Source organism: Mustelus asterias, chromosome 15, assembly GCF_964213995.1.
Source record: "Mustelus asterias chromosome 15, sMusAst1.hap1.1, whole genome shotgun sequence".
In the NCBI taxonomy this organism is placed as follows: domain Eukaryota; kingdom Metazoa; phylum Chordata; class Chondrichthyes; order Carcharhiniformes; family Triakidae; genus Mustelus; species Mustelus asterias.
Genome location: NC_135815.1, coordinates 16,328,018 through 16,350,701, shown reverse-complemented (window position 1 = coordinate 16,350,701; position 22,684 = coordinate 16,328,018). Strand labels below are relative to the sequence as shown.

The following is a 22,684-nucleotide window of genomic DNA, read 5'->3' as shown; positions in this document are numbered from 1 at the left end:
CAAAGGTGCAGCCCTGGGATTCGGCTCATCAGCCATCGAAGGAGCTACAGAACCCACGGCCAGTGACACAGGGGGCGGGATTTTCCTGCTGCGCTCGCCCCGAGACCAGAAACCTCCCCCCCCCCCCTCCCCCGAGGTCAACAGACTTTAGCATTGTACGTGTCCCGCCTGCTACGATTCCCGCGGCAGGCGGGACGGGAAAATCCTGGCCGGAATTTCTTAGGTGGACAATGTAATCATTAGCGAGTGATCGCTGAAGAAGAAGATTTTATCCAGATAATTATGACATTTGTGCACATCCTCCTAGCGACCCCTGTAAATCCTTTATCCTTTGGAATGCTTGCTTGCCCTGTTGCTTTCCAGGAATGAGTGTTAAAGGCGTAGGCAGGTCAGGATGGCTACAGGTGCAATGCCTTGCGATATTTTCATGTGTGTTCAGCACATTTGTTTCAAATGTTGCTGTCTATTGTATTAACAGAGGCCATCCACTTTCAATATATTAAAATTCTAGACAGAGAAATTTGCACCAGGTCTTACCGCACTATTGCCCTCATAATTGCCAAGATTCTTATCATACAAAGGCAATTTCAGCATGTTTTTCCGATATGGAATCCTTGGCACTTCAATGAGATTGGGCTGCAAGATAGCGTCATTATTGTGAACCTTCCCTGTCGTAACCCATGAGCAAAATTTTAATTATGCTTCGATTGACACATTCCGCTGCCTCCTTTCGTTTTAACTGATGCGTTAACTCATGCTGCATAACCTTCTTCCACTGCTGGTTGGCAGTATCAATCCATCTTTGTAACCTCCTCCAGCCAATGTCCCCTTTGCCTCTTTGAAGTTTGGGATTTCTGTACCTTTCTCCCGACTCCCTCTCCAACACACTCGGCTGCACTGTTGGGGTCGGAGCCTTCAACAGTCAGAGCTCTGCTTTCCCTAGGTTTCTCAGAGCCTACCTCTGGATGTATCTACTCCCACTTCTCTTCCCGGTTCCCGCTTGATCTCCCTTCCATCCTCTGCCCCTTAATGAAGTGCCCAGGGACATGTCACTACATCAATGCCACAATATAAATGCAGCTTGTTGCAGTCCCATATGATGGATGAACATCTGTTTTTAAATCAAAAGCTGTAATTCTTTGAAGAAGTCATATGGGAAGGCAACGGTTAAATAAGTTAAGTGCCCATGATGTTAAGGGTAAGATCCTGGCATGGATAGAGGATTGGTTGACTGGCAAAAGGCATGGCAGCTGGTGACTAGTGGTGTGCCTCAGGGGTCAGTGCTGGGACCACAACTTTTCACAATACACATTAACGATTTGGAGGAAGGAACTGACGGCACTGTTGCTAAGTTTACAGATGATACAAGGGTATGTAGAGGGAGAGGTAGTATTGAGGAAGCAGGGGGCTGCAGAAGGACTTGGACAGGTTAGGAGAGTGGGCAAAGAAGTGGCAGATGGAATACAATGTGGAAAAGTGTGAGGTTATGCACTTTGGAAGGAGGAATGGAGGCATAGACTATTTTCTAAATGGGAAAATGCTTAGGAAATCAGAAACGCAAAGGGACTTGGAATTCATTGTTCAAGATTCTCTTAAGGTTAATGTGCAGGTTCAGTCGGCAGTTAGGAAGGCAAATGCAATGTTAGCATTCATGTCGAGAGGGCTAGAATACAAGAGCAGGGATGTACTTCCGAGGCTGTCTAAGGCTCTGCTCAGACCCCATTTGGAGTATTGTGAGCAGTTTTGGGCCCCATATCTAAGGAAGGATGTGCTGACCTTGGAAAGTATCAAGAGGAGGTTCACAAGAATGATCCCTGGAATGAAGAGCTTGTTGTATGAGGAACGGTTGAGGACTCTGGGTCTGTACTCGTTTGGAGTTTAGAAGGATGAGGGGGGGATCTTATTGAAATTTACAGGATACTGTGAGACTTGGATAGAGTGGACGTGAAGAGGATGTTTCCACTAGTAGGAAATACTAGAACCAGAGGGCACAACCTCAGGCTGAAGGGGTGATCCTTTAAAACAGAGATGAGGAGGAATTTCTTCAGCCAGAGAGTGGTGAATCTGTGGAACTCTTTGCTGCAGAATGCTGTGGAGGCCAGGTCATTGACAGAGATAGATAGGTTCTTGATCAATAAGGGGATCGGGGTTATGGAGAAAAGGCAGGAGAATGGGGATGAGAAAAAAATCAGCCATGATTGAATGGCGGAGCAGACTCGATGGGCCGAGTGGCCTAATTCTGCTCCTATGTCTTATGGTCTTGTGGGATACTTGCCTTTATTAGCTGAGACATAGAATAAAAGAGCAGAGAGGTTGTGACAGAACTGTATAAAACACTTGTTTGGTCACAGCCAGAGTAATTAGTGCCGTTCTGGTCACCACGCTATAGGAAGGATGTGATTGCATTTGAGAGGGTGCTGAGGAGATTCACCGGGATGCTGCCTGGGCTGGAGCATTTCAGCTATGAAGAGAGGCTGGTTAGGCTGGGGTTGTTTTCCTCAGAGCAGAGAAGGCTGAGGGGGAACTGATTGAGGTGTACAAAACGATGAAGGACATGGATAGGAGGAGATAGAAAGAAGCTTTTCCCCTCAGTCCGAAAGACGTGCCGGTTAGGTGCCATGCTAAGTTCTCCCTCAGTGTACCTGAACAGGCGCCAGAGTGTTGCAACTAGGGGATTTTTAAGGACCCCACGTACCCTGGACGTACTCTCTTCCACCTTCTTCCGTCGGGAAAAGGATACAAAAATCTGATGACATCTACCAACCGACTCAAGAACAGCTTCTTCCCTGCTGCCATCAGACTTTTGAATAGACCTACCTCGCATTAAGTTGATCTTTCTCTACATCCTAGCTATGATTGTAACACTACATTCTGCACCCTCTCCTTTCCTTCTGCCCTATGTACTCTCTTGGCATGCAAGAAACAATACTTTTCACTGTATACAATACATGTGACAATAATAAATCAAATCAAGCCAAATTTCCAAAGTAACTTCAATGCAGTGTTAATGTAAACCTACTTGTGGCACTAATATATAAATTTAAACTTTGAGGGGTCTATAATCACAGCCTTCATGCCACTCCCCCCAGTGTCCCAGCTATCCCCTATTTATATGCACACTAAGATAATGAATATCCATCACCTATTTCTCTTAACTGTAACAGTGTAACTGACATGACATTAACATTCAGTAAGGTAGATTTGTCAATTAGAATTCACTGACGATTTAAGGAGCTGTTTATCATTCATGCACACAAAGGGTTATACCAGTACGAAAGGGGATCATGGTGTCTACTGCTCCCGCAGTATTCCAGAATATCGTGGATCAGGTACTGAATGGGATGAAAGGGTTGGGCTGCTTCTTCGATGACTGCCTAATGAGCAGTGAGCCAGAGAATTAGCACTTGGTCAGGTTAGACAAAGACTTCAAGAGTATGACATCAAAAGCTAGAAACAGAAATGTTTTTTCATAGTGTCCATTTGGAGGGTGATGGTGCCTAAAGCAGGACAAGGTAAAAAATAAAGCAAAGTATATTTATTAGTCACAAGTAAGTCTTACATTAGCACTGCAATTAAGTTCCTGTGAAATTCCCCTCCGCCACAATTCGCCACACTCCGGCGCCTGTTTGGGTCAATGCACCTAACCAGCACTTCTTTCAGACTGTGGGAGGAAACCGGAGCATCCGTAGGAAACCCACGCAGACACGGGGAGAACGTGCAAGCTCCACACAGACAGTGACCCAAGTTGGGAATTGAACCCGGGTCCCTGGCGCTGTGAAGCAGCAGTGCTAACCACTGTGTTACCATGCCGCCCGTAGGTTGAGGGGGTTGTAAAAGCAATGAGACCAGAGAAGAACTTACAACATTCACAGGGTGTCTTGGGAATTATTCCAAGTTCACCCCCAGACTAGCTGATACATTCACACTCCATTGTGTCAACTCTCTTAGATGGAGTAGATTGGGAGGGGTCTGTGGAGCGTCAGAAAGCATTTGAAGAAGTGAAGAATGCACTGACTCGCGATGCTGTTTTGAGCAACTATGACCTCAGGAAGGAATTAGTTTTAATGTGCGCTACCTCACCGCAGGGGATGGGGGGGATTATAATGGAAGACGGCACAGAGGAAGCTGTAGCATATGCTTCACATATCATAAAATCCCTACAAACTCCAGTGCAAAGTGCAAACTCCACACAGACAGTCACCCAAAGCTGGAATTGAACCCGGTCTGGCACTGTGAGGCAGCAGTACTAACCACTGTGCCACCCAAAAATATGTTAATATAGCCAGGGGAAAGTTACCCACAAGTTACCCACAAGTTGGGCAGCACGGTAGCACAGTGGTTAGCACTGCTGCCTCACAGCTCCAGGGACCTAGGTTCGATTCTCGGCTTGGGTCACTGTCTGTGTGGCGTTTTCACATTCTTCCTGTGTCTGCGTGGGTTTCCTCCGGGTGCTCCGGTTTCCTCCCACAGTCCAAAGATGTGCGGGTTAGGTTAATTGGCCATGCTAAATTGCCCCTTAGTGTCCCGGGATGCGTAGGTTAGAGGGATTAGCGGGTAAATATGTAGGGATATGGGGATAGGGCCTGGGTGGGATTGTGGTCGGTGCAGACTCGATGGGCCGAATGGCCTCTTTCTGCACTGTAGGGTTTCTATGATTTTTCTATGAAGTTAAAAAAGAGGCATTAGCGATCATCTCGGGCACAATTAGGGATGGGTGATGCTGGACTAGCCACTGTGTCCCATGAATTAATTTTTAAAAATGGCATTGCAAAATTCCACAAATACTTATACAGTAGGAAGTTCATTTTGTTAACTGATCACCAAGCCCTTACGATGGTACTTGCTTGGTTCAAAGGAGAGAGTACCATTCCGAGAAGCGGCATGGTTTCAGAGATGGGCGTTGGTTTTGATGACCCCTCAGTACGATATTAAAATATCGTACATCAGCAAATGTGAATTTCCTGTGGACACTGATTAAATTTTAGCCACCGATTTACATATGAAATACTTTACACACACACCAATGACATCCCTGCGTCTGCCAGAGAAATTAGTAAAGAAACTCACAAAGTAACGTGCTCAATTTCTATCTCGAATGGCTGCTCTGAAGAGTGTGTTGGTGAGAGATTGCAGGAGGCATTTCACAGGTAGAAATAAACTGATTGTTGATCAAGGCCACCTTCAAAGGCTTTCAGAGTCATTACTCCACCAAGGTTTAGAGAAAGATTGTTATAGAAGCTTCATCAAGGGCACACAGGGAGCGCCCATATGAAAGCAGGAGCAAGGAACCATTTTCAGTATCCCAAAGGTCAATAGAGATATTGAAGAGCTGGTAAAATATTGTGAAGTGTGTCCAGGAATGAGAAATGATCCAACCAAGGTTCCTTTGATTCCATGGTCAAAGATACGAGAACCATTGAAGTGAATACACTTCTTTGAAGTGGAAAGGACAGAGTACTTTGTTTTGGTCAACAATTTTAGCAAGTGGATACATGTTGAGTCTATGCCCAATGACACAAGTGCCAAAACTGCTGAGGTTTTGAGAAGTTGGGTTGCAATTTTTGGGTTGCCAGAGACGCTGGTTTCAGATAATGGTCCAGAATTGATGTCAGAAGAGTTAGAAATATTACTGAATGAAAGTGAAGTTGTCACACACTCTAATATCACATTATCACCCAGCATCGAATGGAGGAGCAGAAAGAAGTGTGCAGATTGTGAAGAGGTCTTTGTAGAAACATGCGTGTTGTGACTTTAACGAGGCCCACAATGTGGACCTCTTAGAGTACGAGCTCTAATGACTTGACCAGTCAGGGAGCCCTGCATGTGTACATAATGTGGAGTGTCAGGTTACTGGGTTTATACTCTATATGAGGAAGTACCTGTCTGAGCGTTGCTTACTATGTAAATAAATCTCAATTTGGTGAAGAGACACCAGCCTTGGAGGAGTTATTTCAATTTGTGACAGAACTGAGCAGTAATTTCCATGTTTCCCTTCTATGCAGGCGAGATAATTTTCTGTTCTTTCACACAATAACCCACACCCTACAACATTTTGCTCACTTTATGAGTTGGTATTTATACATTCTCCTAAGACAAGGTTTAGTTTCTGAAGTCTGATATCAGTAGCAAGATAAGAGAAAAGCAAACACAAAGTCATGAATACACCAGGCATGAAACTTCAAGAGTTCAGCGTTAGTCAGAAGTCATTGTGAAAAACCATCCTATCATGATAGAATCCCTACAGTGCAGAAGGAGGCCATTTGGCCCATCGAGCCTGCACTGACAACAATCCCACCCAGGCCCTATCCCCGTAACCCCACATATTTACCCTGCTAGTCCCCCTGACACAAAGGGGCAGTTTTGAATGGCCAATCAACCTAATCCACGCATTTTTGTATTGTGGAAGGAAACTGGAGCACCCAGAAGAAACCCACACAGATACGGGGAGAACGTGCAGACTTCGCACAGACAGTGACCCTCTGAGGCTGGAATTGAACCCGGGTCCCTGGCACTGTGAGACAGCGGTGTTAACCACTGTGCCACCATGCCGCCCCAGGTGATAGGGAGAAATGTGCGATTGGGACTAGGTGCATTGACATATTTAGTGAAGGCTGTACAGGGACCTTGTCGGTATAATGTCGATCATTTGCTTGAAAGAGAAATCTGATCTAGGGAGAGCATGATAACCGATCTATAATCCAATTTCCCCCCCACAGCCCAAAGTGAAAGTCAGAAAGAAAGTGAAAGTAAAAAATAAACTGAAATTTTGCCAATATTACAGAACCCACCCGTACACCAAAGTGAGTCAGGCTCTTTGATGAAGACAAACCAATTGGCGTTACAGTCCCAATTATTGGTAAAGTCAAAGTCAAAGTTCAGGTGTGAGACAGTCGGAGATACTGGGAGAGCAGAGTCCAGCTAATGGAAATAGGAGATACCCAGATAGAAAGAGAAAGAAGCCAGATAAATGGCGTACTGTGAGGAAGAATAGATAAGTTAATTTCTTCATTATTTAATGTCAAATGATAATAATTAAACGTTTTCTTTTTGCATGTAAATTGCTCTGTAGATTTCAGTCATATATGGTTTGGTTGCGATTACAGCATAAAAAAAGATATGCAACCCAATCTGTTAAATTTTAGCTATTGTTGTGTTGGTTTAGTTGCACATTTCACATTTTAATGTATAAGTTTTTATAAGTGGGGAGGGAGTGTCGGTATCGCAAGACTGGCAATTTTGTCATGTTGCCCTCTCTGTTGGGGAGGTGTTAGTTCAATAATGGCTGCCTGCTGTGGTCCAAATATTAACTTTACTCAGTGCAGGCAATGTGGTTGACTCTTGACTGCCCTCTGAAATGGCCCAGCATGCCAATCAGTTCAAGGGCAATTAGGGTTGGGCAATAAATTCTGGCCCAGCCAGTGATGCCTGTGTCCCACGAATGAATAACAAAAAAGTAGGCAACAAAATCCAAATTAACTCAAGTTTTTGCTGTATTTTTGAGTTTTCAAAAATCTTGCATTTGATTCTGCCTATAACATGGAATTTTAGAACCATAGGACCAGAGAACATTACAGCACAGAAACAGGCCTTTTGGCCCTTCTTGGCTGTGCCGAACCATTTTTCTGCCTAGTCCCACTGACCTGTACCTGGACCATATCCCTCCACACCCCTCTCATCCATGTACCTGTCCAAGTTTTTCTTAAATGTTAAAAGTGAGCCCGCATTCACCACTTCATCTGGCAGCTCATTCCACACTCCCACCACTCTCTGTGTGAAGAAGACCCCCCTAATATTCCCTTTAAACTTTTCCCCCTTCACCCTTAACTCATGTCCTCTAGATTTTTTCTCCCCTAGCCTCAGTGGAAAAAGCCTGCTTGCACTCACTCCATCTATACCCATCATAATTTTATACACCTCTATCAAATCTCCCCTCATTCTTCTACGCTCCAGGGAATAAAGTCCTAACCTATTCAACCTTTCTCTGTAACTCAGTTTCTCAAGTCCCGGCAACATCCTTGTAAACCTTCTCTGCACTCTTTCAACCTTTTTAATATCCTTCCTGTAATTAGGTGACCAAAACTGCACACAATACTCTAAATTCAGCCTCACCCAATGTCTTATACTTTGATTTATAAAGGCCAATGTACCAAAAGCACTCTTTACGACCCTATCTACCTGTGACGCCACTGTTAGGGAATTATGTATCTGTATTCCCAGATCCCTCTGTTCTACTGCACTCTTCAGTGTCCTACCATTTACCTTGTATGTTCTACCTTGGTTTGTCCTTCCAAAGTGCAATACCTCACACTTGTCTGCATTAAACTTCATCTGCCATTTTTCAGCCCATTTTTCTAGCTGGTCCAAATCCCTCTGCAAGCTTTGAAAACCTTCCTCACTGTCCACTACACCTCCAATCTTTGTATCATCAGCAAATTTGCTGATCCAATTTACCACATTATCATCCAGATCATTGATATAGATGACAAACAACAATGGGCCCAGCACTGATCCCTGCGGCACACCACTAGTCACAGGCCTCCACTCAGAGAAGCAATCCTCCACTATCACTCTCTGGCTTCTTCCATTAAGCCAATGTCTAATCCAATTTACTACCTCTCCATGTATACCTAGCGACTGAACCTTCCTAACTAACCTCCGTGCAGGACCTTGTCAAAGGCCTTACTGAAGTCCATGTAGACAACATCCACTGCCTTCCCTTCATCTACTTTCCTGGTAACTTCCTCGAAAAACTCTTAATAGATTGGTTAAACATGACCTACCACGCACAAAGCCATGTTGACTCTCCCTAATAAGACCCTATCCAAATATTTGTAGATCCTATCCCTTAGTACTCCTTCCAATAATTTACCTACTACTGACCTATAATTTCCCGCATTACTTTTTGAGCCTTTTTTAAACAACGGAACAACATGAGCTATCCTCCAATCATCCGGCACCTCACCTGTGGATACCGACATTTTAAATATATCTGCCAGGGCCCCTGCAATTTCAACACTAGCTTCCCTCAAGGTCCGTGGGAATACCCTGTCCGGTCCTGGGGATTTATCCACTCTGATTTGCCTCAAGACAGCAAGCACCTCCTCCCCTTTAATCTGTATAGGTTCCATGACTTCCCTACTTGTTTGCCTTATTTTCATAGACTCCATGCCAGTTTCCTTAGTAAATACGGATGCAAAAAACCCATTTAATATCTCCCCCATTTCTTTTGGTTCCATACATAGCCGACCACTCTGATCTTCAAGAGGACCAATTTTATCCCTTACTATCCTTTTGCTCTTAATATACCTGTAGAAGCTCTTAGGATTATCCATCACCTTGTCTGCCAAAGCAACCTCATGTCTTCTTTTAACCCTCCTGATTTCTTTCTTAAGCAGTTTCTTGCACTTTATATACTCCTCAAACATCTTATTTGCTCCCTGTTGCCTATACATGTCATACATCTCTCTTTCTTCTTTATCAGAGTTCCAATATCCCTCGAGAACCAAGGTTCCTTATTCTTATTCACTTTGCCTTTAATCCTGACAGGAACATACAAGCTCTGCACTCTCAAAATTTCTCCTTTGAAGGCCTCCCACTTACCAATCAGATCCTTGCCAGAGAACAGCCTGTCCCAATCCATGCTTTTTAGATCCTTTCTCATTTCTTCAAATTTGGCCTTTTTCCAGTTTAGAACCTCAACCCGAGGACCAGATCTATCTTTATCCATGATCAAGTTGAAACTAATGGCGTTGTGATCACTGGAACCAAAGTGTTCCTCTACACACACTTCTGTCACTTGTCCTAACTCGTTTCCTAATAGGAGATCTAATATTGCATCCTCTCTAGTTGGTACCTCTATATATTGATTTAGAAAATTTTCCTGAACACATTTTACAAACTCTAACCCGTCTAGACCTTTAACAGTATGGGAGTCCCAATATTTCCGTGGAAAATTAAAATCCCCTACTATCACAACTTTATGTTTCCTGCAGTTGTCTGCTATCTCTCTGCAGATTTGTTCCTCCAATTCTCGCTGACTATTGGGTGGTCTATAATACACCCCATTAATGTGATCATACCTTTCCTGTTTCTCAGCCCCACCCATATGGCCTCGGGTAGACAAGCCCTCTAATCTGTCCTGCCTGAGCACTGCTGTAACAAATTCCCTGACTAGCAATGCCACCCCCCCCACCCTTCACCCCTCTGCCTCTATCACGTCTGAAACATCGGAACCCTGGAACATTGAGCTGCCAGTCCTGCCCCTCCTGTAGCCAAGTTTCACCAATGGCTATAATGTCATAATTCCATGTGTCGATCCACACCCTCAGCTCGTCTGCTTTCCCCACGATACTCCTGGCATTGAAATAGACACACCTCAGAAGATTATTACCACCACACACAACCCTTCTATTTGTGAATTTGCATGAACTATTAGCATCATTTATTTTCACCCCCGCTCCACTATCTGCTCTGGCACTCTGGTTCCCATCCCCCTGCAAATCTAGTTTAAACCCTCCCCAATAACACTAGCAAACCTCCCTGCAAGTATATTGGTCCCCTTGTAGTTCAGGTGTAACCCGTCTCTCTTGTACAGGTCCCACCTGCCCCAGAAGAGGCCCCAATGATCTAGAAATCTGAAACCCTGCCCCCTACACCAGTTGCTCAGCCACGTGTTCATCCTCCCGAGCATCCTACTCTTACCCTCACTGGCACGTGGCACAGGTAGCAATCCTGAGATTACTACCCTCGGGGTCCTGCTTTTTAACTTCCTACCAAGCTCTCTATACTCACTCTTCAGGACCTCCTCACTCTTCCTTCCTACGTCATTGGTACCAATGTGTACCATGACATCTGGCTGATCACCCTCCCACTTCAGAATGTTGTGCACTCGATCAGAGACATCCCTGACCCTGGCACCCGGGAGACAACAAACCAGCCGGGAGTCTCTGTCACGACTATGGAACCTCCTGTCTGTACCTCTGACTATCGAGTCCCCTATCACTACCGCTCTCCTCTTCTTCCACCCTCCCTTCTGCGCTGCAGAACCCGACTCAGTGCCAGAGATCCGGCTGCCGCAGCTTGTCCCAGGTAAGGCATCCCCCACAACAGTATCCAAATCGGTATACCTGTTGTGGAGGGACAGGGGAACCCTGCTCTGCCTGCCCTTTCCCTTTTCTATAATTTTGAATGAAAACACTGCCTTTAACACTTGTTAATGTGGAAATACTGTACAATTTTAACCATTTAAAAAAAATATTTTTTGTTACAGTGGCCACCAGCATGCCTGAAAAGGTAGGTTATAAATCTGTCTTCATACAACCATAACGCAATAATTGGAAACACAGATTGTTCAATATAAATGTTTCAGTTCTGTAACTGTGTCAGCAGTGCTGAGTGCGGAGTACAGGAATGGAGAGCTGTCCAACCCATTCTAGATGCAGGGCACCAGAGGTGACCTTGATGCAGCCAGGGTCAACATAGCTCCCAGATGGGCTGAGGTTTAGAACCATCCAGCAGACTGATAGTGGGAGGGGGGTGTGTGGCTGAGAGTCATGTGAACAGATCATAGAATCCCTACAATGCGGAAGGAGGCCATTTGACTCCTGCTGCAACAATCCCAGGCCCTATCCCTGTAATCACATGTATTTCAGAGACTCATAGAATCCCTACAGTACAGAAGGAGGCCATTCGGCTCATCGAGTCCGTACTAACCACAATCCCACCCAGGCCCTATCCCCGTAACCCCATACACTTACCCTAGCTCGTCCCCCTGACTCGAAGGGGCAATTTAACATGGCCAATCCACCTAAACTGCAAATCTTTGGACTACGGGAGGAAACCGGAGCATCCGGAGGAAGCCCATGCAAATATGGGGAGAATGTGCAAACTCCGCACAGACAGTGACCCAAACCGGGAATTGAACCCGGGTCCCTGGCGCTGTGAGGCCGCAGTGCTAACCACTGTGCTACCATGCTGCCCCAAAGAGGGTCAGATTAGGGAAAGAGGGAAATAGGGAGGCTGGAGAAAGAGGGTTACGATCGTTAATTACTGTTCTGATGGTGTCCAATCTCATTAAATTAAAACATTGTGGCGATGTTCATGCAGCTCAGTGCGGAAGTGCCAATTTGATAAATCTGGATTGCAGAGTGGAAATGTTCAAAGAGAATTTCATTACAAACCTCACAGGGGATTTTGTCACATGCAGTCGGTGTAACTCCCCTGCTGACACACACTCCAGTACTTAATGCTGTGTCCCTAACAACCACCAATCCTAGCTGATAAAAGAATGAAGTATGAGTGGGAGAGATACATCAGTAAATGAGTCAAAAGAGAAAGTGAATGGGGAGTCAGGGGGAAACTGGGGATAGGGGAGGTAAGGAAAGAGTAGACAGAGAGACTGGGGAAAGAGGGGATAGACAGACTGGGCAAAGAGGGGATAGAGAGATTGGGGAAAGAGGGGATAGAGAGACTGGGGGAAGAGGGGATTGAGAGACTGGGGAAAGAGGGGATAGAGAGATTGGGGAAAGAGGGGATAGAGAGACTGGGGGAAGAGGGAGAGAGAGACTGGGAAAAGAGGGGTCAGAGAGACTGGGGAAAGAGGGGATAGAGAGATTGGGGAAAGAGGGGATAGAGAGACTGGGGAAGAAGAAGTTAGACTGGAGGAAGAGGGAATAGAGATTGCGGAAAGAGTGGATAGGGAGAATCAGGAAAGAGGAGGTAGAGAGTTTAGGAAAGAGGGAAATAGGGAGGCTGGAGAAAGAGGGAAATAGACTGTTGAAAGGAGCTAGGGACACTAGTGAAGGTGAGAAATAGAGTATCAAATCAGATTGAGAGAATGATGGAGATATTAATGAGGTAAGGGAAAGCAAGGGACAGAAAGGAGAAGAGATCAAAATGAAGAAGGGAAAATGTGGCAGAAATGAAGAAGGGGACAAAGTAATAATGAAGGATGGAGGGAGAGCGAAATGGAGGGGGAGGGAGATAGAAGTGTAATGGAAGAGAGAAGTAGGGTTCAAAAGGATAGGGAATGAGAGAAGGACAGATGTGTATTGGAGGAGGAAGAGGAGGACCTTCTGTGGTTTCCAAAAAACACAAACTGGGACATGAAGGGAATATTTAATCACAGTTGTGCTTGATTTATTTTTTATTTATTTTATTTGTTAATGTCACAAGTAGGCTTGCATTAACGCTGCAATGAAGTTACTGTGAAAATCCCCTAGTTGCCACACTCTGGCGCCTGTTCGAATACACTGAGGGAGAATTTAGCACGGCCAATGCACCTAACCAGCTCGTCTTTCAGTCTGTGGGAGGAAACCGGAGCACCCGGAGGAAACCCACGCAGACACAGGGAGAACGTGCAGAATCGGCACAGAGAGTGACCCAAGCTGGGAATTGAACCCGGGTCCCTGGCGCTGTGAGGCAGCAGTGCTAACCACTGGGCCACCATGCCGCCCCTCTTAATGATGGTTTATTCCAGTATGGTAATCACTGGTTGTGCCAGGGTTCCAACTCATTGCCATAAAAATGTTGAGTTTTTGGTGCTAATGTTTGATTAGAATTTGTCTGTCCTTAAAGTGGAAAGAAAATGTCATCTTTTCATTGTATTCAGGAACTAGAAAAAGAGAAGCACGTTGTGGAATCTGGTCTGCCTCAGTTATCCCCCAGCATTACAACCATCCAGATAAACTCTGGCTTCCCCGGTAAGTACAACCAACTCTCACTGGACATTGATTCCCCGCTTTGCAGCTATAGCAACAGTGGATGTAACTGCGGTTCTATTCCTGGTCTGCTAGCTGCATGTAACTGTTTACCGTGCTTGTTGCTGTGTTTGTGTTAGGCCTTGTTCTGCCTTTTGACCCACACCAGGGCGAGGCGGATAACTCACAGCTTGATGTTTGAATTTGAAGGAGTTACCCATTCAGCAAATTTCCTGCTTTTAGCAGGATGAACTGATTGGGGAAAAGTTCCTTTCACAGAATCATACAATCCCTACAGTGTAGAATGAGGCCATTCGGTTCATCGAGTCCGCACCAACCGCAATCCCATCCAGGCCCTATTCCCTACTTATTTACCCTGACACTAAGGCGCAATTTAGCATGGGCCAAACAACCTAACCCGCACGTCTTTGGTCTGTGGGAGGAAACCCACGCAAACACAGGGAGAATGTGCTAACTCCACACCGACATTGACCCAAGCCGGGAATCGAACCCACATCCCTGGTGCTGTGAGGCAGCAGTGCCAACCACTGTGCCACCATGTCGCTCCTTCACCTCTCTCCAAATTCCCTTCTCCTGACACCTCCCCTGGGAGGACAGTGCAGCCCTGCCCTCATCGTGGCAGCGACCAACTCCATCTTCTTACTCGCTTTTGAAATGTGGGCATCACTGGCTCAGCCAGCATTTGTTGTCCATTCCTAATTGCCCTTGAGAAGGTGTGGTGGCGAGCTGCCTTCCTGAACCATTGGAGTCCATCGCCGGAATTTTATCGGCCCGCCACGGGATTCGGAGTGGGGCGAGGGAGGGACAATGGGAAGGTCCATTGACCTCAGATGGGATTTTACGGTTTCGGGATGAGCGAGGCTATAAAATCCTGCCCCATGTGTTGTGGGTACACCCACTGTAATTTTTACCTCTGTAGCAGCTTGATGGCTTTCCGAGGCCATTTCAAAACAAAGGACAAAGAGGGTAGCTGAGAATCAACCATGGGTCTGGAGTTCCATGTAGGCCGGACTGGAGCAGTACAGCTGCGTTGGTGGGATTTGAACTTGTGTCACTGGAATATTAGTCTGGGGGCTTCGGATTACTAGTCCAGTAATATTGTGACTATGGGCGGAATTTTACTGTCGCCTTGGGGAGGGGGCTGTAAAATGCGGCAAGCCGTCCAGAAGTCCAGGGACTTTGACGGGACTGGAAAATCCTGCCAACTGGAGAATATGGAAAATTCCGCCCAATGTTAATTTAAGTTTTAAGTCTATTTATTAGTGTCACAAGTAGGCTTACATTAACACTGCAATGAAGTTAAAGTGAAAATCCCTTAGTCGCCACACTCTGGCGCCTGTTCGGGTACACTGAGGGAGAATTTAGCATGGCCAATGCACCTAACCTGCGCGCCTTTCGGACTGTGGGAGGAAACTGGAGCTCCCGGAGGAAACCCACACAGATATTCCCATCCTTGGTCCTGACCTGATTTGTTTCATGTTGTGGGAAAGCCTTGCATCTTTTCCCAGCCCATCCCCTCCAGACAAAAGGTGACATGGGAGTGATTAGTGAAACTGTTTAGAATAAAGTGCCGCAGTACTAACGTCCATTGAGATTGAGATTTGAGCCCCGTGTCCAATGTTGATTCAGCTGCCTGCGGAGAAATGAAGCTACGTTTAATTTGGAGGAAATATAATAATTCTGCGTTACTTTTGTTCCTGTCATTTAGATGTTTTTTTGCTTTTATTTTGTAACAGAAGTGGTGGAGAAAACCTCCCCACCAAACCCGGTCCACATTGCTCCGGATGTGTCCACATCGAGCTTGACTCACTTCATCGCGTCCACTCAAGTTGCAGGTAAAGTAAAGTTTATTTATTTGTCACAAGTAGGCTGACATTAACACTGCAATGAAGTTACTGTGAAAATCCCCTAGTCGCCGCACTCCGGCGCCTGTTGTGGTACACTGAGGGAGAATTTAGCACGGCCAATGCACCCTAACCAGCACGTCTTTCAGACTATGGGAGGAAACCGGAGCACCCGGGGGAAACCCACGCAGACATGGGGAGAATGTGCCGACTCTGCACAGAGAGTGACTCAAGCCGGGAATCGAACCTGGGTCCCTGGCGCTGTGAGGCAGCAGTGCTACCGTGCCGCCCTAAGTACAGTAAACATGAACAATGAGAATCCTCTTGATGGACTGCTATAACTTTCAGTGGGACACTGATATCAACCCGGGTTTCCACTTCTCTTCTGCCTTAAGTTACATCAGCAGAAGCCGCAAAGGATTTGTCCAGTGGGGGAGATCCTTTGCATTGGAACTTCGGACAGCTAAATAATCGATGGAGTCTCAGTGACCTCCTCTGTCAGACTAATTCAGACCATTTATCCTTTGTGTCCGGAATGATTCTTTTCTGGAAACATTCCAAGCTTACCAGAGAGAGAAGTGATCTGGTAACACTCAGTATAGAATCCCTACAGTGCAGAAGGAGGCTATTCTGCCCATCGAGCCTGCGCCTCCACCCATGCATTTACCCTGCTAATCCCCCTGACACTAAGGGGGAATTTACCATGGCCAATCCACCTAACCTGCACATCTTTCGGATTGTGGGCAAACACGCGCAGGCATGGGGAGAACATGCAAACTCCATGCAGACAGTGACCCGAGGCCGGAATTGAACTCGGATCCCTGGTGCTGTGAGGCAGCAGTGCTAACCACTGCGCCACCCAGGTGCTGTGTGTTTTCTAGTAAGTTACAAGTTTTGCCTTAACTTTGAAGAGGTTGTTGATTGCTTTCTGAATGTCCTATTTCTAGTGACAAACTTGATAAAGTTATCATCCTTTACAGTGCGACACCAGTTCACCTATTTACCAGTTGCATGAAACTGAATTACTTCCTTAGTGTGTCCAAATACTGGCAGTGCGGAGGGAAATGTGCAGCAAACAGATAGGAACAGGGCATATGTTATACCTTCAGCGTTCTCACTGACACATGGGCGGAGCTTTCTTCCCGATTCAACTCTGACCTCTGGTGACAGTCTGTGTGGCGTTTGCACGTTCTCCCCGTGTCTGCGTGGGTTTCCTGTCAGCACTCCGGTTTCCTTCCACACTCCAAAGATGTGTGGGTCAGGTGAATTGGCCATGCTAATTCACACAAACACACAGGGGAGATCTAATAGAGGTGTACAAGATTATGAAGGGGATCGATAGGGTGAACGGTGGGAAGCTTTTTCCTAGATCAGAAGTGACGATCACGAGGGGTCACGGGCTCAAGGTGAGAGGGGCGAAGTATAACTCAGATATCAGAGGGATGTTTTTTACACAGAGGGTGGCGGGGGCCTGGAATGCGCTGCCAAGTAGGGTGGTGGAGGCAGGCACGCTGGCATCGTTTAAGACTTACCTGGATAGTCACATGAGCAGCCTGGGAATGGAGGGATACAAACGATTGGTCTAGTCGGACCAAGGAGCGGCACAGGCTTGGAGGGCCGAAGGGCCTGTTTCCTGTGCTGTGCTGTTCTTTGTTCTTTGTTCTAAATTGCCCCTTAGTGTCAGGGGGATTAGCTGGGTAAGTAGATGGGGTTACGGGGGAGAGGGCCTGGGTGGGATTGTTTTGGATGCAGGCCCGATGGGCCCAGTGGCTTTCTCCTGCACTTTCGCATTCTATGATAGCGCCAACACCAAGTGGCTTACAAATAAACACGAGGGTTAGATCATTTTGCCAGAACTAATTTACGATGATGGAAACAATGGCTGGAATTTTACCGGCACGCCCGCCCCGATTCTGGGGACGGGCAAGGCTCGGAGGGCGGCATTCTCCGTTGCCCTCAGGCAGAGTCATATGAACCTCGGGCGGACGTGCCGGTAAAATTCCGCCCATAGTTCCACTTCTCTCCCAGTTGTTAGTGAATGTAAGTGATGTAATTGGTAAGGACCTTAAGACGTGACTAAAAGTGAACAAATGGTTATTTTTTTAAACTCCTTTATCAACCCTCACAGAAGCTTTCGGTATGTTGGCTTTTAAAAATAGTCCCTGTTACTTTTAAAGCGACTGGGGTTTAAAGCTCCCATCATTGTCTCTCCGCAGCTAAACAGGTGAAGGATGTTAGCGAGCCTGACTTTATAATAGGAAACGGGATTACTAAAGTAATCAGATTGGTTCAGTGGATTTGGTTTCCTATTAAACATCCTCAGCAATGTTTATTTAAAGATTAGCTTGAGTTTTGTCAAGGTTTTTGCTGTATTTAGGTGCATTGAAGTGTTTGCAAATGACTCCTCTCCAGTAAAGTTAAAACTGGAGACAGCTGTGATGGAGACATTGTCAGATCTGCAGTAAGGACAGGATTATTGCTGTAAGTTACAGCTGGTCCACAGATTGCAGCAACAACTGTTGGTTGGCGTGTAGAAATTGGGGTCTTCTTCTGTTTAACGACATCAATTGCTGACCCCGAAACAGCTGATTTCTCATCTACGTGCTATCCGACTGCAAAATCCAAAAGCACAGCATCACTTTCCCAAGCATGCTGACAGCACTCAGTTCAAACTTACTCCTGTCCCTCTCGGCACTTCCACTGCTATTAAGTTGTCACCATGCTTGCCCGATATCTAGTAATGCACGAGCAGAAATTTCCTCCAACTAAATGTTAGAATTGACAAAACTATTGGGGGCGATCTTACCAAAAAAAATTCTAGGTGCCAAACGAGCATGAAAACGGGAGAGAATTGCACCCATTTTTTGGGCGAGCTCTCAGACATGTGCCTGAATTTTACCGGCGTGCCCACCCCAATTCCCGGGGCGGGCAAGGCTCGCAGAGCGGCATTCTCCGTTGGCCTTGGGGAGGATCTTATGAGCCTTGGGCGGGTGAGGCGGTAACATTTGGCTCATGATCTTCTGCCACTTAGTGCAAAAAAAAGAGGTAAAGTGTGATCCACGCCAGTAGGGGGAGTGGACGGAGTCTATCCTTGCTGGAAAGCCGGCTGTTGACTGTACGAGGGCACCATTGTGCATGTGCCTTTATTTCGCAATGTACACAGAACACTGAGAGATATGTCACTCCCCCCACTTCTCTGGATGTCACACCCCCCACCACCCCCAGTGGGCAGTGCCAGACTGGAGATGGCGCCAACCTGGTTTTTTGCCTCTCTCACAATCTTACTGGCTCGCCACATGATCGATCAGCTGGGCGAGTCGGTAAGATCGCCCCCATTGTCTGTAGTCTCCACTCCAAATCGCATTCCCCATCCACTGACTCCATCTCTCTCCTTAGATAAAACATGAGTGTGCAGATTGAAATTGAAATGATATTGATAGCAGTAAGAGGGCCAGCCACCGTAAGAAATGGCAGGGAATAACTACAACCTTGTACAGGACATTGACTGCTGGGTGAGCCAGTATAGCTTTGAATATTCCAGTGCCTGCTTGTGTCAAGATGAAGGGAGATTTGAAAATGAATTGGAAATTCTTTCTAGTCTCAGAGATAGAACTATGATATTTCCAAAATATTTTTGTCAATCGAGAAGCCGAACAGATAAGAGCAGGAGCTGTGGTCATCTACAGAAAGACTGCTACAAGCATGGGGGAACAGAAAAAACAGTCTTGACAAATTCTAGAGGCCTTGAAGACCCACTTTGAACCCTCTACTAATATAAAATCCCTGCAGTGCAGAAGGAGGCAGTTTGGCCCATCGAGTCTGCACTGACTCTCGATAGAACATCTTGCCCAGGCACTATCCCCATAACCCCACATATTTAACCTGGTAATCCCCCTAATTCATACATATTGGGACACTAAGGGACAATTTAGCATTGCAAATCACCCGAATCTGCACATCTTTGGAGCGTGGGAGGAAACCGGAGCACCCGGAGGAAACCCACGCAGACACGGGGAGAACGTGCAGACTCTACACAGACGGTGACCCAAGGCCGGAATCGAACCTGGGTCCCTGGTGCTGTGAACCACTGTGCCACCATGAGTTATGGGTGCTACACGTCCAACACCAGACCGCAGGAGGAGGGGGAGAGTATTGATCAGTATGTGGCTGCACTTGGACATCCAGCTGAATCTTGCGAGTTTGGGCAACTGACGGATGATCTGATTAGAGATAGCAGCAACACTTGCCATGGCAACAACATACCCCAGAGAGGCAATGTTAACCCAGGAACCCAGCAGAACAGCCAACAACAACCCATGTGTGCACCATTGGAAGACCCAAGTGCTTCAAAGATTATCGCTGGAATTCTACCGCCGGGCTCGCCATGGAATCAGAGTGGGCGAGGGCGGACGATGGAAACGTCCATTGACCTGGGGTGGGAATTTTCGGTCTCGCTCGAGTGAGGCCATAAAATCCCGCCCCACGTGTGGAATTCTCCAGCCGTTCACGCCAGCGGATTCTCCCGTCCCGCTGCGGTGAACAGAGATTTGGCTGAGCGCCAAATTCTCCGTCCTCTCTGGCAGCGGCGGTGGGGCGAGAACGGCCAGAGAATTGCGGCCTTTTGTGTGCAACGCGTGTGCAGAGACGGACGCAGGCGAGACAGCCTGGAATGAACAATTTCCTGTTCACGTGTGACCACTTTCTTTATCGAGCTCCTCTGTGGGTAACTTGCGACTGCGGCCAATAGGGGAATGTCTGGAGATGTGCCTTGGTGCACAGCTGGGTGTTTTTATTAGCACTGTGGGTTGCTGTAGTTCTGGAGCCTCGAGTCGTCTGAGGCAAAACAAAGGCTTTGGGTGGAATACATTTTTGCGTTCCACGGGGAACGTACTCCAAAATGGAAGGAAACAGTTCACAAGCAACTTAAACCCCAGTTCCTTCGCTTGTGGAATATTTGCAAGTCAGATATTGTTTAAAAACTATCCCTAATGTGACACAGCAGACGGTCTGAGGGAGTACGGACCTTATAGTACTCTCTGCTACATCTGTGGTACAGTGAATCTTTCCACCAAAAAACTGATCCAATGTACTCATGGAACTTATGCCACTCAATCCAACTTCAGCAGCACTTTGGCCCTGGACGCTGCCTGAGTGTTATTTTCATAGATACCTATCAGGGAAAATTGTATTCTTGACAGTGCAGTTACCCAGCGAGCATGTAGTGTAAATATTTATTCTGGAGTTGGTTAAATGGAGCTAAAAATATATTTGGGTTACACAAATTAGCACCGCATTGGAATCACTCGAGGTGATGCAACCGCGCACGGGCAGAACAGACGAATGGAGAGCTTGACTTTGTTTTCCTTGGCTGCTGGCGTTCCCAGTTGTGGGAGCGTATCAGTTTTAGCATTGGAAGATCTGTATGAATGATGCAGCTGACTGTTCCCGCTGGAGCAATGGCACACCGCTTTCTCTCGGTGCAGCTCTGCTTTTGCCTTTAGTGGCGAACGTTTTGTACTCTCTCGCCTTCTGATTCAGTGTCTTTGGGCCAGGGTGGTGGAAACTGGTACGCGGGGCACAGCGAAGCGGCCAGAAACAGGCTCCTGGGGAGGGAACTGGAAGTCAAACAAAGTGTCTCAAACATCCGCAATTTTTGTTTTAACCAAAAATATCTCCGCCTTGTCCCTTTACAAACCGCAGTACGACAACTATCATGCTTCAGGAACCGTTCCAACGTCCTGCCCTGTGGAATCTCAGCCAAGAGCGCAGGAGGACCACTGATGTTACCTTTTAACTGATAGCCGGAGTTGTGCACCAGTGATTTGATTTATTATTGTCCCATGTATTGGGAGGCAGTGAAAAGTATTATTTCCTGCGCGTTATACAGACAAAGCATACCGTTCATAGACTACATAGGGGAGAAGGAAAGGAGGGGGTGCAAAATGTAGTGTTACAGTCATAGCTAGGGTGTAGAGAAAGATCAATTTAATATAAGGTAGGTCCATTCAAAAGTCTGATGGCAGCAGGGAAGAAGCTGTTCTTGAGTCGGTTGGTACGTGACCTCAGACTTTTGTATCTCTTTCCCGACGGAAGAAGGTGGAAGAGAGAATATCCGGGGTGTGTGGGCTCCTTAATTATGCTGGCTGCTTTTCCGAGGCAGCTGGAAGTGTAGACGGAGTCAATGGATGGGAGGAGGCCATTTTGCACCCCATGACCTCCCAAATAATGTCACTTCCTCTTCCAGCCCATGGACAATGAGCTCTCAAACTCTCAGTTCAAGTAGAATTTAAAAGGGAAAGCAGCTCATGTCAAATATTCTTCTCAGAAATGATCCTTGGAAGTCTTATTCATAATTGTATCGCCGATGTTAGTGAAACAGGTGTAGGTTGAGGATTACTTGGCTTGAATTTTATTTGAGAGCTAAATGGTTATCGTTATGAGTGTTTATCTCAGACTGACACAGCGCCTGTCACCCTGGCTCGGGGATAGAACTTCATAGAATCCCCATGGTGCAGAAGGAGGCCATTCGGCCCATCGAGTCTGTATCGGCTGCAACCCATCCAGGCCCTATTCCCATACCCACATATTTACCTTGCTAACCCTGACACTAAGGGTCAATTTAACATGACCATTCAACCTAACCTGCACATCTTTGGATTGGGGGCTCCAACTTGAGGGTCATCATCTCAGGACAAGGGGGCAGCTATTTTGGGCTGGATTCCTTCACTCAGAAGGTTGCGAATCTTTGGAATTTTCTACTCCGGATGCTTAGTCGTTGAGAATATTCAAATAGATGCCGATAGGTTGTTGAGGGGATTGAGGGATGTGGGGAGCAGGCAGGGGAAAGGAGGGAAAGTAGAAGACCAGTTATCATCATGTGGAATGGCGAAGCAGGCTAAGTATCCTCCCCCTGCCCTTTAGGTCTTACAGTTTGATGTTCTACAAGACGGGGAGCATTCAGGGGGTTAACGGTAGGCTTGCAGGTGGAGTGTACTCCTTTGTTCCTTCAGTTAAAGTTAAAGTTTGTTTATTAGTCATAAGTAGGCTTACATTAACACTGCAATGAAGTTACTGTGAAAATTCCCTAGTCGCCACACTCCGGCACCTGTTCGGGTACACTGA

General features: G+C 46.5%; 1 protein-coding gene across 4 annotated transcripts in view; it reads left to right on the top strand.

Annotated features, from left to right (window-relative positions):
* ltbp1 (latent transforming growth factor beta binding protein 1) overlaps window positions 1-22,684 on the top strand; it is a 356,653-nt gene that overhangs the window by 206,554 nt on the left and 127,415 nt on the right. For all 4 annotated transcript variants that reach the window (XM_078229547.1, XM_078229548.1, XM_078229550.1 and 1 more), the window contains 3 exons: window positions 11,270-11,292; window positions 13,610-13,700; window positions 15,455-15,553. In XM_078229547.1, the coding sequence (XP_078085673.1) occupies window positions 11,270-11,292; window positions 13,610-13,700; window positions 15,455-15,553 (213 nt within the window). The remainder of the gene's footprint in view (window positions 1-11,269; window positions 11,293-13,609; window positions 13,701-15,454; window positions 15,554-22,684) is intronic.